At 40.0% G+C, this 19,363-nt stretch overlaps 1 protein-coding gene across 1 annotated transcript; it reads right to left on the reverse strand.

Annotated features, from left to right (window-relative positions):
* Window positions 1–1,171: 1,171 nt before the first annotated feature.
* LOC117538400 (sorting nexin-4-like) lies at window positions 1,172–12,572 on the reverse strand. Its single transcript, XM_034204064.1, is given in 15 exon segments — window positions 1,172–3,116; window positions 3,299–3,413; window positions 3,879–4,024; window positions 4,426–4,525; window positions 7,384–7,473; window positions 7,591–7,656; window positions 8,124–8,185; window positions 8,923–8,995; window positions 9,237–9,292; window positions 9,521–9,568; window positions 10,056–10,205; window positions 10,573–10,695; window positions 10,697–10,715; window positions 11,459–11,583; window positions 12,399–12,572. Coding segments are annotated over 15 exon segments (1,314 nt in total). The 5' UTR covers window positions 12,492–12,572; the 3' UTR covers window positions 1,172–3,068.
* Between the last annotated feature and the right edge of the window lie 6,791 nt (window positions 12,573–19,363).

Here is a 19,363-nt window from a genome sequence, read left to right on the forward strand (position 1 = left end):
AGGAGGGCTGTGTACGGGCTGTCATGGCATCACACCATACCATCACACACATGTTTTTGCCGTTGCCATCCTGTTGCTAGAATGACTGTTGCCAACAAGGTATCTTCTTTATCGATACCGCCTGGTTAAACACAACATGCAATTGGCACAAACTCAGAATCAAGCATTCTTTCAATCAAGCCATTCATCGTCTATTCGGATACTAAGCCACAGTGGCTGTTCCTCGGTGAAATTAAGCATTTTTTTCGTGGCTTCAAAATGGAATAGCCTACAATGATTATTGTAGTTAATTACTTTCTTACAACCTTATAGTTTACTCGGATTTATTAACATGTCAGGTTTCTGAAAAGTACACGGAATTACTGGATTTGGTAGGCTGTCGTCTGTTCTAATGTATAATTAATGTTAGGTTTCTATTTGAGTAAAAACCCCATGACCTCATACAAACCAGACAGAATGTGGATCTGAAAAGATCATATTCTTTTCCTCGGGCTCCTCTCCTTTTCATTACCACTTAAAAATTAAACTGCTTTCACTAGAATATATCGGCAGGGGGCGCCATTCATTATGTATATTACAGTCCACGCCTTCATTAAAGCATGTGAGGCGCTCAACATCACGACTTTGACGAGGGGCGTTCATATATTCATGTACAATTATCTTTGAATCACTGCCGTCTTTTTTTATTGTATCATAAATGGTAGGGAAGGCATCTACCACGTAATATTATTAAACACATTGAACTAAGTTTAATTAAATAAAAGCCTTTTTTTTGTTACACTTTAATCATTAAAGTGTAACAACAACAAACAAAAGTTTAATGTCTTAAAATTAGACAGCAAATCAAAGGTCTCATATCAAATGAGTAACTTATTCACCTCAAATGTATTTCCTACTACCTAACTTTAACCTTATTCATAGGAATTATGCATGTAGTTGATGCATTGCTTTGCTTGATATTCTCACTGTTTTAGTAAACTAAAAAAACTATTCCTGTGTGATTTGATATCTCTTGCACGTTGGTAGACAGGTATCAACACACCGCCATCACATTAGTGTAAACACACAGTTAAGCCCATCTAAATCATACACCATTACCACAGGTGTCATGGAAACAAAGGCAAGCTTTGCATAGGGGTGAGGCTGTTTTATTTCGAAACAGATTAATTAGAACAGTTTGCCCTTTAGAACACACTCATTTAGCAACAGTTTATTTTCTTGTAATCCACAAAGACAAACAAAACGCCCCATGGGAAGTCATCAAGCAACCTGGCTATGACTATGTCGTCTGTACATAGTGTGAAACCAGCAACAGCACATTTGGTCCTACCCAGCTCATTTTCACATGTAATACAAATGGAATGAAAATTGTTTTTAAAAAAGAAATGTGTTTATTAGTGTCTTAGCACAATGATTACATCAACATTAAAACAATCTCTTATTGAACAAGTTAATACAAAAAAAATTCAAAAAGCCTTGATTTGGGAAATTAGAGTATTTCTGATGATTTGTTAAGAAAGAGCAGGGATAGCAAAGAGAACAAATCTCTGCACAGCTTTTGCACGTATCTGTCCTTAGATAGATATTGAAAGTAGCACATGTATTGTTTATAGCATATGTATTTAGCGAGAATTTGAGTTACTGATGTATTTGTAGTTAAAGGTTTCCAATATTTGGTCAGTATTTTTCCGAACCATTGACCTGAGGCATGCGCATCAAACCCCATGTCTAGTATTCAGAGCAGTACCTTGACATCAGAAAAAGGGGCGAGGCACATTTTGTCTCTCCCCTGTTGTACAAAACCCATGTTCATTTTAAGGCAATAAAGCTTGACAGCAAAGAAAAAGGCACAATTATTCAATTTTCAGCACCGGTTGCGTTTCACAACACTATTGTTTGCAGATTGGTTAGTTCGTAGCAGTGCCATGTCTCAGTCCTCAAAGAAAACATCCACAGTAACTAAAACCTAAGTGAGGCCTTCATGACTGCATGTTATTATTGGTCATTTGCGTTTGGCACATAAAAGAAACAAAAACAATATAACAAAAAGTGCCCAAAGCTTGTCAACACCTCTCCTGTGCTCCCCACCCGTGATCTGTAATATACAGACTAGCTCTTGGTCATAAGCACTTTGGTGGGCTATCGTTCAAAAACAGCATAAAGACTGAAATGGAAAGGAAGAAGAAAAAGGAAGTTAATGTGTAATAACTTCCTTAAGTGTGGTTATTGTCCCCTTTTCTCACAATTTTGACTTCCTGTTTCTGATTTATCTGCCATTGAGATTATTATGAACTTCAAAGGATTACACCTTCTTTCGAGGCTGAGAAGAAGTCGTGGTAGAAGTATTTTGAAAAACATTATTCCTGGCAACAATTCTAACATTGATACCTGAATGTCTGTCCTTTTATCTCAATGCATAGCTCTGCTGCATTAAGGAAGGCCCAGGGAGATAGGTTATAGATGCTCTTGCTGAAAGAACATTTAAATGCCATTCTAATCATCAACATAAAAATGATATCCTTTAGATTTTTAATTCAAACAAGCTTGGTGCTGTATTTTTCACTCTTTACCTCCTTTTAAAACATCATCATAACAGAGCATGATCTTTTACATTTTCCATATTTTAAGGATGACAGATAATTGTAACAACCCAAATTCATTGCACAGCCATTCCCAATGTGCAATCATCATGCATTATTATTAGTGCAGGAGTTTCCTCTTGTTCATGATGTGAGTTTTTCAAAAAAGAGGAAAAAAGTATTGAAAACTTGGATCGTGTGGAGTCTGAAAACCACATCAGCAGAATGCCAGGAGAATGAGGCTGTTAGGACAGCTGGGACTGACATGGAAACTGTCTCTAAATAAATGTGTGTGTGCACGTGTGTGAGCCGGAAAGAGAGTGACAAAGAAACAGAATCATTCAGCGTAGCTAACAAAGTGAGGGCAGTATTAAGGCTCCTGTGTTCCATCTCCATTGAAGGCAGTTTAAGGATTGGTTGCTGGTCCCACTCTGGAAAATGTGATTGACTATTGTTTTGTTTCAAGAGAGTGAATGGCTGGAAAGCGGCTCACATTTTGTTGAAACAGTCCTTGGCGTTGGACCACACCTGGATTCCCTGAGAAAGTGGTGCATTGAGAGAGAACAGATGAGAGAAAGAAAGCAAAAACACGACAGTTTTTTTAATTAGAAAAACAGATTGGGAGCTTTACTGCTGAGAAATCAACATCACAAGATGCCTGGCATTTTTAAGTAGGCAATTATACAAGAAAAAAGACATTATAGAAAAGAATCCCATACCTTTTTACACGTGCTGATCTGCATAATGGCATAGCTGATTAGTGCTTCACGCAGGTCTTTGTCCTTCTGCTCCTTAAAACGTTCAATGTCTTCCCAGGCCATTTGAACAAACTCTCTGAAGACACAAACACAAAGGAACCACTGTGAACGAGCTGGTGGAAGGGAGAATAGAAGGCATGGCATAGGGGAAAAACAATGTGGTTGTCTTTTTGTTCTCAAAATTACTAATGTGTTATTACTCATACACAATTATTGCTGGTGTCTTGACCCTGGTCTACCTGAGAACAAATTCAGACTATAAGGGAGTAGCTCTAACCATCGATGTGCGGTCTGAAAATGTATACGTTTGTTTTCTTGTTATCGATAATATTGTCTCTTCTTAGGAACTCTTCCAATGTATAGTTTTCTGTCTGAGGCATGAAACAGTTATTATAGAAATAAGGGCAAATCACGTAACTAAAAACGAGAAGATATACTGTGTTTTCAGAGGGAGGGAAATAGTGAGAGGAGCAGAATAAGAGTGGGTGAATACATATCATTTAGAAAAGGTGGAAGATTGGTACATTAGTGTGGAGCTTACTTGCACTCTGTGTTCTTCTCCTTGAGCATTTCCTCCCCCTCCTGGATGCTCTGCTCCAGAGCAGCCAGCCTGCTCTCCCTCTGCTCCTGGCTCTCTGTGCCAAACAGTTTACTGGTCATGCCCTTCAGGGAAAACACACGTACTGTCTGCCCAAACACAGAAACACACACATATTAGGCTGAACCGCTAGAAGCACTCATTCCTGCCTATGTCCATTAAGCTTCTTGGCCATGAGGGCTGTGCAATAGGGCACCATTGTCAGTATGTGCGTCTGTGTATTGTGAGTCCAGAACAAATGTCCTTACGGGGACTATATCGTATCGTATCGTATAGTATTAATTTACCGATGTTTTCATCAAGTCAGACCACAGAAGTGTTTTAAACGCTTGCCTAATTCTGTTCAAAATTCAAAATCATTTGTGTGCAATCATCCGGAAATTTGACAACTGACTTGACACGGTGACACGTACCACATACGTGTATGTGCCCAGAATGGGCGAGAGAAAGTGAGAGATAATAAGCGGGTGTGTGAGTGCGAGTGCTTTACCCCGGTAGCCAGCTCTTCTCTCTGCTGTTTCTTAGAGACGAGTTCCTGAGCTGCCATCTCCAACTCATACTGGATCAGCTCATGTTTCTTACATACTGACCTTCACAAACAAACAAAATGGGAACATTAAAAAAACATCCATATGTGTAGTCCTATTACATTTTGCTGCTAATATGACAACAAACAGTCAACAGATATGACTTTTCAATCAGCGTCAATACAAAAGTTAGACATAGCCGATTGTTACATCTGCCTCTTAATAAACAGCATGTGACACTGAACTCCATCCAATCACTGACATCAGTGCTCGTTCAGAACAAGCCTGCATTATGTGCTCTGCTGGAAGATGGTTTACATCTGCTATTGACAATTTGCATGTGTGCTGCAGCGTGTCGCTTTGTTTTGAATAAAGATCAAGTTAAATGGCGACATGTGGCAGAAGCAAACAAGCGTATACTTTTTTTTTAACTTGAAGACTTTACATAGATGAACAAAACATAAAACCATGCGTCAAATGTTTAGTGGAAAAGTCAGGGTGTTATCTCTACAATACCTCACATTACCTTTGTCAATACCCTGAACTACTTCTTCCATCAAAATGTATTCATGTTGTTGATTCAATCAATCAATTGTTTGATCTTATATACTATGGAAAAGGTCTACAGTCACCACTGGACATTTGGTATTTATTCTTGAATATTAGTTAGAAACTGAATCAATGGACGAAATAGTTGGTGAGAGTGAGCTACATAACAAACATTGGTACCACTTTACAATAAGACTACCCTTATAAAGGGTTTACGAATAGTGTGTAATTCATTTATTAATTAGGTTGTGAACACTTTATAAATCATGAATAAGCTTTTATAAGACATGAGATAAACAGGGCAACTGACCGGTGGCTTGCCAAATAGTGAGCCCACATTTATCTGTACTGCTAAGCCTTATATTGGCTACTTAGCTTACTTTGTCTTCTTCATCAGCCAGCGTCCTTGGTATCTGTTGTTCACTGAGTTGATTCTCGCTAAGTAGCCAATATATAAGGCTTAGTCATCTTGCCAAATAGTGAGCCTGTGTTGATGTATGAAAACTATGATAGGACTGGTTTATAAATCGTTCTTAATGATTAATAAAGTGTTTACAACCTAATTCATAACCTAATTATAAACCCTTTATAAGGGTAGTCTTATTGTAAAGTGGTACCCAAATGGTGAAATTTGTTCAAACCAAATGTTAATAAAGAGCGCTGGCAGACTATTTGATAGACAGTTGATTTGGATAAGAGCATCGCCTAATTTCACTCATATTACATGACTGCCTATTCTATTGGCCAGTTATACAGTGGAGGAAACAAGTATTTGATCCCTTGCAGATTTTGTAAGTTTGCCCACTTACAAAGAAATGAACAGTCTATAATTGTAATGGTAGGTTTATTTTAACAGTGAGAGTAAGAATAGATATCAATTAATTTGCATTTAACTGTGGGAAATAAGTATTTGATCCCCTTCCAACCAACAAGAATGCTGGCTCCCACAGACCGGTTACACAAGTCCATTTCCTTTAGGAAAGTACTTCTAATGTGAACTTGTTACCTTTATAAAAGTCATCTGTCCACATAATCAATACATCAGATTCCAACCTCTCCACCATGGGCAAGACTAAAGAGCTGTCTGAGGACCTCAGGGACGTGCCTCTGAGGTCCGCACCCTCTGATCAGGCTGGGATTGGCTACAAGACCACCAGAAAGCAGCTTGGAGAGAAGGTTCCATTATTCAGAAACAGATGAAACACAAAATGACCATCTATCGCCCTCGGTCTGGGGCTCCACACAAGATCTCGCCCCATGGAGTATCGATGATCATGAGAAAGGTGAGGTATCAGCCAAGAACTACATGGGAGGAACTAGTTAATGATTTCAAGGCAGATGGTACCACAGTCACCAAGATAACTATTGGTAACACACAACAACATAATGGATCAAACCCTGCAGCGCCCGCAAGGTCCCCTCCTCAAGAAGAACATGATAGGCCCGTCTGACATTTGACAATGAACATCGGAATGATTCAGAGAAGGCTTAGGAGAAGATGATGTGGTCAGATGAGACCAAAATCAAGATCTTTGGCATCAACTCGACATGCCGTGTTTGGAGGAAGAGAGATGCTGACTATAACCCCAGAACACCATCCCCACCGTCAGGCATGGAGGTGGAAACATTCTGCTTTGGGGGTGTTTCTCTGCTAAGGGGACAGGACGACTTCCTGCATCGAGGAGAGGATGGACGGGGCTATGTACCGTGAAATGTTGGCGGATAGCCTCCTTCCCCCAGTAAGGACACTGGAAATGGGTCATGGATGGGTCTTCCAGCAGGAACCTTGACATACGGCCAAGGCAACACAGGAGTGGCTAAAGAAGAAGCACATTTAGGTGATAGAATGGTCTAGCCAGTCTCCGGACCTTAATCCCATAGAAAATCTGTGGAGGGAGCTGAAGTTTGGAGATGCCAAGCCTCAGCCTCAAAACCTGAAAGATTTGAGTAAGATCTTCAGAGAGGAGTGGACCAAAATACCTCCTGAGATGTGCACAAACCTGGTGACCAACTACAAGAAACATCTGACCTCTGTGCTGTCCAACAAGGGTTTCTCCACCAAGTACTAAGACACGTTTTCAAGGTTCAAGGCTTTTATTAGTCATACGTACATAGCTACAGTGTAGTTATAACGATGAAAATCTTAGGTCACTGGCTCCACCAATCAAATATTTAGATGCAAATAAATTTTTATATAATGTCAATTTCTGGATTTTCTTTTTGATATTCTTACTCTCACTGTTAAAATAAACCTACCATTACAATTATAGACTGCTAATTTCTTTGTAAGTGGTCAAACTTACAACATCTGCAAGGGATCAAATACTTGTTTCCTCCACTGTAGATATATCTCTCTGTTAAGCAAGACTTACCTGACGGCGTCAGTATAGAAAAGGTATTCTTTCAGTTGGTCTGCATAGTGTTCTTCTTCCTCCAGAATGTCATCTATTTGTGCAGCATACCTGTTGTCATGTATATAAATGAACCAATGCAAAAAGAGCACTATGGGTGAGAATGTAAGGTATACTCTGAGTGTGTAAGAGGGTACACTAGTTGAAGTGCTTCTTAAGTCTACTTACGTGTCCATGTGGTGGCCAGCACTCTGCAGCCCGTCTCCCATCTCTTTTTCAATAGCACTCCACTCGCTACAGACACAACAAGTCAGGCATACCTGAGGTTAACTCGACAGTTCTCTCTTTCAGGTCATAAAACATCAGTACTTTTTCTTACAAGTAATCCAAATAAAAACGCAGCTTTTTGTGCTAGCATTTGTCTCTGAATATATTAAGCATTTGTATTTAGTTGTAATTCATCAGGTTTATTTATGCTTTTATAATGCAGATTAAGGCTGGGCTCTGTCAGTATGTGTTTGGGTCAACACTGTTCCCTACGAGGTTTATTAAAAAAGTTTAAATATTAACCCAAACTTTAAAAGGAATATTTCATTTAGTTTTCTTCAGTTATTAATCAAGTCCTGAGATATAGTAACTGTATATGCAGAGGGGTAAGAGGCATTGGATGTGCATGTAAGGTCTTTTAAAATTTGAACTCAGAGCCCTTTATGCTTTATTAAAAAATATGTTTTAAAAATAAAAAAAAGAATGTTTCTCACCTAAATACTCTGCCGTAGTTACCGTGGACCTTGTAGACTCCATACAGCCTGTCTGCTACTCTCTAAAATAAAAGACATTGAATTCATTATTATGTCATGGCTCATCAAAAAAATAATCCAGAGGCAGAAGCGACTGAAAAAAAAAGCTGACGGTGAACTACTTTCTCAATAAGACAAAGGTGGAGAAAGTAATTGAAGAAAGTAACAAATCTAGCATGCTGCGGACACTAAACTGTGTGTCAGCCAGAGGTTGCGCTAGACTTTTTCGCTGCCCGTCATTTTGACGGACAGGATCGTAAAACTTCTGTCAAAATCCAGAATTACCCGTCGGCCTTTACACAACTCTGACGAGGGGGGGGAAGTTCACATGCGCCGTGTTATGCATGGCTGCTGCACCTCGCGGGAGCGTGCACAACGTAAAGCCAAAACTCAGACATTTCAATGATTTGTACGGCACAGTTAGGTTTGGAAACGGTATGATTTCCTTTTTGGAGGGCATGCATAACACGGCATAACACCGGAGCCTCGCTGCGGGGAAACTTTGGCGCTGTTCCGAGTTTGTTCTAATCTGTCAAAATGACGGACTGCTTTCAGATTTGTCCGTCATTGTTAAATAAAATCCGTCATAGACGGAAAATATTCGGTTAACGCGACCTCTGGTGTCAGCAGATGTCAGTGAAATATGGATGCCCGTGTTACACAAGAGTATGCAAAAAAAAATGTAAATGACTGGCTGAACCTACACAGACATTTAAATGCAGGTGTGTGTATGTGTGTGTTTTGCACATGCTGAACTCACCGCCCGCACCCTCAGTAACTGAGAGATGACAGTGTTCAGTTCATCACTGTATTGTTTCATTGCTGTGAATCGCCTGGAAAACACAACACATGGATCATAAACCAAACAGTGTTTAACCAAAACCACACGTTCCTTTTTGTTTCACTCTTTGTTCAAATCCTGCCAACATCTTTCACAGGCAAACCAATCACCTCCAGATCACTCTATAGTATACATAAATAAATGCTCGAACAAAAACAGAAACAATTGAATGAAACTGCAAACCAATGAAAGTAAAAAAAGAAAAAAATCATCTTTCTTTGTATTGCACTTACTTGTCAGGGTTCTTGACTCTGAACATGGCACTCAGAGACTTTAGTCTGGAGTCAACCTGGGTGGAAAAGAATAAAACAAGTTAACGGAAAATGTATAAAGTTGCACACATATGATCAAGTTCTACTTTAATAGAAAAAGGACAGACATCGTATTTCTAAAAAATTATTCTCAGTCAAGCAATCCAGCAAAGAGGAACTTGAGGAGTGTTTGTAAAAATAATTAGGCAATGTATTATCCCAATCAAGTGTGGAGGAGACATTGTAAAGTCAAATTAACTGCATACCTTATCCTGGAATCCCGTCTCCAAAACCACCTCCCTCCATCCTTTCTCCTGAGAGAACAGAAGATTGACAGATGATGGACACATGAACCACATTTTGTTTGAATGGAGCTTTTCAGCAGACAATTACACTAAACCAAAACACCACAAGATGTTGCGCTGGACTAAGCATGGTGCTACGGGTTACAGGGAGAAACACAAATATGGAAGTTCAGTTAAAGGTGTATCAAGTGTCAAAATGCTGCACACAATGCATTTTTTTCGTGTGAAAGTTTAACAGGGCAACCGTCATTTCCATACTATGAGACATACAGCAAATTAGAAAGTACTAGTTTGAATTATTTGGTTTTTCAGTGTGATATCTCTTCTGACTGGAGTTTCCCTTTCACACTTCTTTGTCTGTATCTTCCGTCATTATTTTGCAGAAGAATTTTAATAATATGGAAATTACTGGAAGACTACAAGAGTGCATTCTCGCAAAGGAACTGCAGAATAATTCAATGCAATGTTGTGTAAAACATCATGGTTGAGTGCTAACCTCTGTCAGAAAGAGGAAGTAGATCTTGTCATTGGAAAGGACAGGATGTGATGCCACACGCAGCAGGAAGTTTTCCAGGCCGACCCTCCGTCGCTCAACAAAGTCTGGATCCAGGTTGTCTGCTGCCAGCTTGTGCCACTGAAACTCCGCCTAAAACAGGTAATAAAGGAAATAAAATAAAAAGTGTAACTGGTGTTACCTTGGTTGGTGATTGGCTAACAAGCCAAAAAATCGTTATGACATCATAAAGTGGCCAAAATCTGATTAGCTCATTTTTGGACAGGCTTTTATGTAAATAGATCGGGACAAAAACTTTCAGAATCTCTTTACACAGAGGGGACACATGTTTATGTATAGAAGACAGGAACAAGTGGATTTTGCATAATAGGTGACCTTTAAGACTAAATACATTAACTTCCACCAAAAGTCCTTAGTGATACCCAGCAAACCATTTCATGTAATTCATCTTTTTTTATTTATTAAAATATTTCTCCCACCCACATTATGAGTCACTTACCCTTTTCTCCGGGAGTGGAGGGATGATGATGTAGGGGTAGGTGACCAGGAGGAATGTTCTGAGTAACTCAAACTCACTGTAGCGTCTCCACAGAGTGTCAGGTGCTGCAGGCGCCCCCCCCACCTGGAACAGTTTCAGCTGGCCTGCAGATAGAGGGATGGGAATAAACAGTAGTATTATCAGGCGTCATCGTAGAAATGGATCAACTGTTCTTGTTCAAAGAAACCTGAGATAGCATGAGCAATGTACCACATCTACCTTTGAGATTGCCTGTTGGCTTTTCTGAGAAATGGTGGGGGAGAATAATCTTGTCAGAGGCATTGTTATAACCTTTTAAAAGCATCAGCCCAAGTGAATAAAATACTTAATTGGAATTCAGAGAGCTACCTTAGCGCCAACTGAACAGTCAAGTAATGAAATGGGTAATGAAGTAATCAGTGAAAGCTATTCTGCTCCCTGATTTTGTTTCGTTTAACTAACATTTAAATAAGGCTATTTTATCTTTGAGCAATCAACTCACAGCTGAAGTAGCATTACAATCCAATCAAGTAATCAAATGAAATATACCCAGAGAAGCCCAGTCCTGTTTGTGGTGGCCAAATTGCAAACCTTCAAGGAATTATTTCACTTAATTACTTTAAGGACACTTAGAAATAAATGATGGAAGATAAATCAAATATGTCCTGTGGGCTTTTATATTGATGAAGTGTAGGAGTAAACGGTCCTACTCCACTCTTCCTGTCACTGCTGTTCTTTCATTTTGCATATGTGTTTACACTAATTTCACAATTAGTACCAATAAACTGAAACTTTATACCACTTTTTTGTTTTCAGAAACAACAAAATAACATAAAAGCCGGCAGTAACCAGACAGCTGTTGGCCTACCGTGTTTCTATGAGGTAGACAGTATAGGTTTCCTGCATGTTAACGGAGTTTTTCCCTGTTCTCTTCTCTGCTTCTGCCACATTTATCTCCATTTTCCTCAACAGAGCTGTCCCTCGTTCCACCATCTACACAGACAAGGACATTTCATGTGTTAGCATTAGAAAACAATGCAGTCAATGGAAGCTACAAAGGGTACTGTATGTGTCAAATATAAGGGGAAACATCATAAACAACTACATCAGGTGAACAGAAAGGTGTGTGCTGGAGTAGGGTTTACAGGGATTAAGGGAGAAATTAGACACCTTTTCACTCTGGTGGACAATAAAGTTATATGCAATCCCATCCTAAGAGACTATAGAGCAGAGCACCAGATGGACACAGAGCAACAGACAGCTGTTTTGCAACTCAAGGTAACGTCATAGTACTGCAACACCCTGCTTCTTTACAAAGGGTATGACAGGCGTATGCAGGTCACAAGACATGAAAATACAACCACTATTTAGGACTAAAAAAGCGTCGCTTGTATATCCGGAAATGCTCCTTTCTCATTTGAAAACAGTGTAATAAAGACTGAACTCAATAGTACTGGCAAATTATGACTAAACTAAACTTCAGATTTGCTAGTTTGCAAGCTAACATCAGGAGTAAAGTTTACAAAGTAGCTTCAAACAACTGTTAGCAACAGGACTCTGGCTAGCGTCGTTACCTTAACCGCAGAACTACTAGCTCGTTTTAGCTTTGAAGCCAGGTAAAGTTATAAACATTGTAAATGCTCTTTGTAGAGGTAAGTGGAAAACTATCGTTTGATTAAATCACTAAACTCCACTTTGGTTAGCTAACATAACGTGAACGTTAGGCCTGATTGGGAAAGTTTTCACCTGTTAAAACAGACATAATAACTCCAACAATGCTTGTCAAAGAGAATTAGAAAATGTACGACCGTGTTGATAATGTTGCTCTCGGTTTCTGTTGAAGTGATGTCGGTGTTACCGATCACAGCCACTTCTTCGTTACTTCCAGAGTCTGCCATCATCCCCCGGCTGCTGAGCTGCTGCTGTTGTCAGCTGAGCTGGCAGAGCAGTGGTTCCTTTGGTCTGCGCATGCGCGTCTCGGACTCAGGCTAGTGATCACTTTATAGTCTAACAGGAAGGGCCCTCAGATTTTCTGATACCCCTACCCGAGGTAGAACAAAACACAACAATGATTTTTCTTATCTTTAGGGTCTCCCATTAATTAAATTGATTGTTGTCACATTTTATTTTGGGGGAAAAAATGATTTGTTTCCCTGAAAAAGAGCCAAATTAGACCAGGCCGATTATGGGAAAGGTGACAAAAAAGCCCATAACTTAAGAAGGATCACTCTTTTCCTCTTCAGATTTGCTGAGGTATGAACCAGGTGGCTGTCCTACATCACCAAATAGTCTAACAATTATTTACCTAAAAGAATACTGAATTATAGTCCGGTAAATTTAGCTTTAGTTTAGACGGAAATTGTACTTTTTGGTGATAGGAACTAGGACTCAATCACTTTTCTCTCATTTATCAGAAAAACAGAAATCCCTAAAAAATATACCATTAGTTATATTGCAAATGAGATTGATGTAGGCATAGGCCTAGCTACCTCTTCTCTTATACAGTAACATTCCGAATGGGGGAGAAGTGGCACAATAGCCTATAAGTTAAGAATGCTCACTCTGATGGTCATCATATTTGGAGAGGGAAATACCAGGTGGCTGAACTACATCACCAAATAGTCAGAATAAGTGTAACCCAATAACATAAAGTGTATTAGTTCTAAATTGCAAGCCTCTAAAACATAGGTGTAAATAGTACAGGTTGTATTGAAACTGGAACCTTAATTCAAAGTACAGTATACAAATCATCAAATAATTCTGTGAGAGGTCAAGTATATAGATACTAAAATAGAATGTTAAATGTCAGGTTCCTCAGAAACGTTAGGGGATACATGTTGACATTGTGCACAGCAGGTGCAGAACTCCGTACAGGGAAGGCCAACAGAGAGGCACTGGCACTTTCCACTCTCTCCACACTTTGCATCTTTGCAATACAAGTGAGTAATGTCTCTCACTTCTGTATGTGCTGGGGGTTTTGTAAATAGCACTGGTTTAATGGCCCCATCTCTGACAATCCACCCCTTGCCAACAGGACTCCATAACAAGGGTTTGGGTTCGGGCTGTGACACCATATCGCTGTCTGAAACATTGCTCTTTACATGTTGTTGAAATGCATCCTCTGTTGGCGGCAGATTTTCCGAGGCTGCATCTGTTGCTGATGCAATTATGAACCTCAGTTTATCCAAGTTTGTGCACATCAGTCCAATTTCCTTTTTTCCATATAGCAGAAGCGCAAATTCTCTTGCGACTGGCAAAGACTCTTCCAAGCTGGCAGAGAGTCCAAAATGGGCCAGATCTTTGAGCTCGCTGAGATGGGTTTTGAGTTTGGTGAATGCTGTTGTCTTTCTTATTCTGTACAAACTACTTGTTGTGCCACAGCCAGTGGGTGCATGACATGCTGGTAGACAGTTAGACATGTGTGACGAAGGTAACTTCGTCACTGTGGATTGATGGCTTCGGGCCTTGTAACTCAGCACTTTAGTGAACAGTATTGCACTTTATTAGCGTGATTGCACAGTACCGTTTGGCATGGCATATTTGCACATTTTATATAATTTATACTAATTATTGAGATAGTATTTGTTAAAGGATTAAACCGTATTAATTGGGATGTCGTCTGGCAGACGCTGGTCGGGCTCTCGGCTCCACCTGGAAAGAAAGGGGAGTGATAGCGAGAGCGGCGAAAGTGTTGGTTTGTGTAGATTGACAGCGGTTAAGAATAATCCGGGTGCAAATAATATGTGGGGGTGTATACATCATAGCGTTAAGTGGCATTAATTGTTCAAGTGCTGACTGCGTTTAGTTGGGTTTGTATGTGTGTACTTCTGTTCAGTTATATGTTTGTGTTTGAAAAGTGTTCCCCCTCCCGTTATGTCTGTTGCTGGATTGTGTGCACCTGGTGCCCTGTGTTGTCTCCTCCCCCCTCACCTGTGTCTAATTGCTGATTAGTGTGTGTGGGTATTTAGGCTCTGTTTCCCTGTCTGTTAGGGGAAAGGGAGTGTGTGTGAGATCCTGGTGGCTGCAGGCTGTGCTCACGTGAACAACAGCAGCAGCAGCAGCAGCAGCAGCAGCAGCAGCAGCAGCAGCAGCAGCAGCAGCAGCAGCAGCAGCAGCAGCAGCAGCAGGATTGAGGCTGTGTGTGTACAACACATCCTCACTCCCAGGTCGGCCTATGTTGACGTTATGTCAAGTCCTGTGTCGGCTTTTTCCAACGCAAGGGGGGGGGCCTTAGCGTCCATTTTCAACGCAAGAGGGGGGCCCTTAGCGTCCATTTTCAGCTTTCCGGGATGTCCATATGCTTCTATGGACGCTCATGGAAGCACGGCATTCGTTTGTGTCGGCTGCCCTTAAAGGCAATGTGAGCGTCCATTCTCATTGGATAACGGAGAATTGTACACCCGGAAGTAAGTATTCCCCTTACTGTCGATTGAGTTTACAGTGATATCTGCACTACTCGACTAAAAAACACCAGATTATCCTTGTTAATTACACAACATTGATTGGTTTAAATTGTGTGCAATGCATTTGTATTTTTCCCCTTCGATTCGGAGAAACAAATATTTGTTCGGAGTAAAGGATGGCAGAAGACACTACACTACCCAGAATCCCCAGCTATCGTTTGGACTACACCATGTGCTCTGTTTGACGTCACGTGATCTTCAAATTTCTCCCTACAGAAAAAAAAACATGGCCGAACTTCGTTTTATTCTCGGTGTAAAATACCTATTTTAAAGTTAGTTTGGCCATTAAAATGCGTTTCGATGTCATTTGATGCGAGAAATATGAGTTGTTATTTCAGATTATGTGTGCAGTGGATGTACATGATCTTTAGTTTGCTAGTTATTACGAAGATTACTTCAGGAAGTTTTCATTGTTACCAAGGTGGTTGCTAGGGACGCTGCTATCGATATTAATTCTGTTATGTTGTGTAACTGTTTAATGGTGTTATCTTTATTGCTACCCCCTTCCCCGTCAATGTATAGTGTTGGTCCACAGCGCAAACGTATTAGTTTAACAAACTCCGCATCTAAAGATACGTTATTTTCCCCTGTGCAATTCCAGTCTCACATATCAGAGCACATCGTCATTAACAAATACCGGAAACAGACCGAAAACATTTTAAAAAAATAAAATAATACTTTATTCCGAGTGTGCTTGCTTTTCTCTTTGAACGTCATCACATAACGGTATTGTAATACACGGTTCGGCTGCATTAAATATTACATATCTGCCGTAGTTCTGTATTTATAGAGCCCTGATGAGAAGACTTCTAGACAAACATAAGGAACTGAAAACGTGACGTGGATCATAAATATATCAGCAGTTAAACAACATCTTACATTTCTTTTCACACAATACGTCTCGTTGCAGTATCAACACTAATTCGGCTGACTTTTATATTTGATCCAATTGGTAGATATGCTGTATTTACACCATAAAGGTGCACAGCTGATATAAAGGGACACCTAGTGGTTAAAGCATGTTATTGAATTTCATTATTTTTATTATTAGATATTAATAGGATCCCTATAAAGTATATTCATTACTCGTTATTCTCTACTAATAGTTAATTAAAGACTGTATATAATGACTATTTTGCACATCCCTTTCAAGATTTCAAGATTTTCTAAGGTTTATTGACATATCATATAGGCCCACACAACTATGGTGTAGTTCTGCATTGAATGAAAAACTTGGGTCGCAGGTTCCTCAATAGTGCATTACAAGACATCTATCAATATTTGTGCATACCTCCAGCAATGTTAACTATGTTGAAGCACTTATTTTAACTGATATTATACATAATGTATTATACTCTTATAAGATGTATGTAGATATTTCATCTCCGGCCTTGTCAGGTATTGAACAATCAATAAATAAAGAACACAGAATTGTTGAATATAAAACACAGAATTTGTGTGATTATACTAAATGATTTACAAATGAACACCACTGCATATTTAACTGTTACACATGCTGATGTAAAGCAAATGTTCCAACTTGGGATCAATAAAGTATATCTTATCTTAAGCTGATCGATGGCTACTGCCATATTTGCAAAATGTGCCTCTGAACCTTGACAGGTGCATGTTTCAGGCTTATCAATTAATGTAATGTAATGTTATCAATTAACAACAGGGGTCACAAACATAAGACCAGCTGTTAAATAAAGCTCTTCTGACCTTAGCTGGCATGTGTGTATATATATATTAATGCTGCCCATTATGGGCACAAGCAATTTTCACCCATTTATTAATTATATGTTTTAAATGTGAGTGTTTCCTATCCCCTAAACCTCCAGGGATGTACACAGTTTAATACTGGCAACTTCTTATTATGGGAAATACGAAAACGTCTTTTAAAACTACAACTCCCAGTAGAGACGTGCCATAGATAGAGAACATGTTGCGAAACAGAATAGCCAGCATGTGTAGTTCTGGGGAGGGGGGGGGACGCGGTGGTCCCGTTCAAATCCAGTTTTGGACATTCTGCCGTTCGAGGCTCGGCGTAACCCTCGGAGCACACTCTCCAATCACAGAGCTTGAGGACTATCACGGGGTTTGTCAAACAGAGCACATGGTGTAGTCCAAACGATAGCTGGGGATTCTGGGTAGTGTAGTGTCTTCTGCCATCCTTTACTCCGAACAAATATTTGTTTCTCCGAATCGAAGGGGAAAAATACAAAAGCATTGCACACAATTTAAACCAATCAATGTTGTGTAATTAACAAGGATAATCTGGTGTTTTTTAGTCGATGAGTAGTGTAGATAACACTGTAAAATCAATCGACAGTAAGGGGAATACTTACTTCCGGGTGTACAATTCTCCGTTATCCAATGAGAATGGACGCTCACATTGCCTTTAAGGGCAGCCGACACAAACGAATGCCGTGCTTCCATGAGCGTCCGTCCATAGAAGCATATGGACATCCCGGAAAGCTGAAAATGGACGCTAAGGCCCCCCCCCTTGCGTTGAAAATGGACGCTAAGGCCCCCCCTTGCGTTGGAAAAAGCCGACACAGGACTTGACATAACGTCAACATAGGCCGACCTGGGAGTGAGGATGTGTTGCTCAGGCATCCCCTGTCTCTCTGCCAATCATAGAGCTGCACAGTGATGCTGGTTGAGGTGCGGGCCTGTGGTTGGGGGAGCAGACGGGGGAGGGCGGGAAGTTGTGACGTAGACACTGTTATATATATGGGTATGTGTAGGAGTTAGTGTTAGTGTGAGGTTGAACCCACAAGCTGTTCCTGAACCTGTGATCATCTGTAAAGAAGAAGAGTTATTAAAGCCTAATAACTAGCAGCCTGTTTCCGACTCCCTTTGTGATCGTTACAATATATATATATATATATATATATATATATATATATATATATATATATATATATATACACGCAGTGCAATACGAATCTACAGGGACGTTAATAACGTCGGTAATATTAACTTCATTTAATACAACATTTACGGTACAAGATTTAATCATACAGCCCATGTAGTATGATAATGAATTACAGCAAACATGTGCAATATATCCATTATTACAGCTCCGTGGGATGGCAGTAAGACGATATGGGTCCGTTCTTATTGTGCATCCATGGGTAAAGATAAACGCAACTCACATTGGTTTCTCAAACAGCATCTCTGTAAACTACGTGTATTCACTGAATTTCACTCTCTGCCTTTAACGGCTCGTTGTAGCTCCAATAGCTCCAGCCCCCACCCTCCCTGCCGGGCGGCGCGGTCCCGTGGGTTAGATGCGCATTCATAATGCAGAGGGAAATAACTCTCAGAATAACGTTATTAGCACATTATTACAACTTGAGGAACGAATGTTTTTAATAAGGGCTATACAAGTGTTCATACTGGGTAGTTTATTTAGTTTAAAAAAATGTATCCAACGATTTACAGACCACTCTTTCCCCATGTAAGTCAATGGGAAAAAGTGTTTCCGGGCCTGGCAACCAAACGGAAGTGTAGTACCGCCGTTTGGCCAGCACGAATATTTTCATCTGAGTCCGGCGCACTTCCTGGGGGCTTGGGACAGAGCCGGGTTGCGTTCCGATAATCCAAAAATCAGCTCCTAAATTCTAACCCTATCTCCTATTCCTTGACCTCTGAGTGAAACGTCACGGGGTTAAGGGATAGTGGATAGGAGAATTCAAAAGGACTTAGGAGAAGAGACTGCGGTACTTTAGAGAATCCGAATGCACTTTCACTATCCGACGTGTTTATGATGCGCCAGCGGACGTCATGAATGTGCATCTGCTGCTGTGGGGAAACTATGGAAACTACAGTTTTCTATACAGCGGACTACAACATGGATGTTTAATAAGAACGAGGGACTACTGTAAACTCATCTAGAGACTCTGCACCATGCTCTGATGCTGTTGCTTTATGCTTTATGAACGTGGACAACAGAGAAACATATTCTTCATGACCAAAGTTGGAATTGAAATAAAAAAGGAAAGTGAAACTTATGCTTGTCACCCTCTCCCTCCGGTCCACATTAATACAAATGATCCCAATACGTATGATTGTATGAAAATATCTTAAAATCATAAATGTATTTATTATAAACGTTAGTCCTTACCATCTATCACTGTGTATAGGCCTATCACCATTCAAACATCTTTTAAAAGTTGAACAAACCCCACACAGTTCAGTAAAGACTGAGATGTTGACTTTATTTGATCATTTCAGTAAAAACTAACGTTCATATTTCTCTTCTTGATTATAATACTGATGAACGTTCTCAAAAAAGCACTTTG

This window comes from Gymnodraco acuticeps, unplaced genomic scaffold, assembly GCF_902827175.1.
Source record: "Gymnodraco acuticeps unplaced genomic scaffold, fGymAcu1.1, whole genome shotgun sequence".
Classification (NCBI taxonomy): Eukaryota; Metazoa; Chordata; class Actinopteri; order Perciformes; family Bathydraconidae; genus Gymnodraco; species Gymnodraco acuticeps.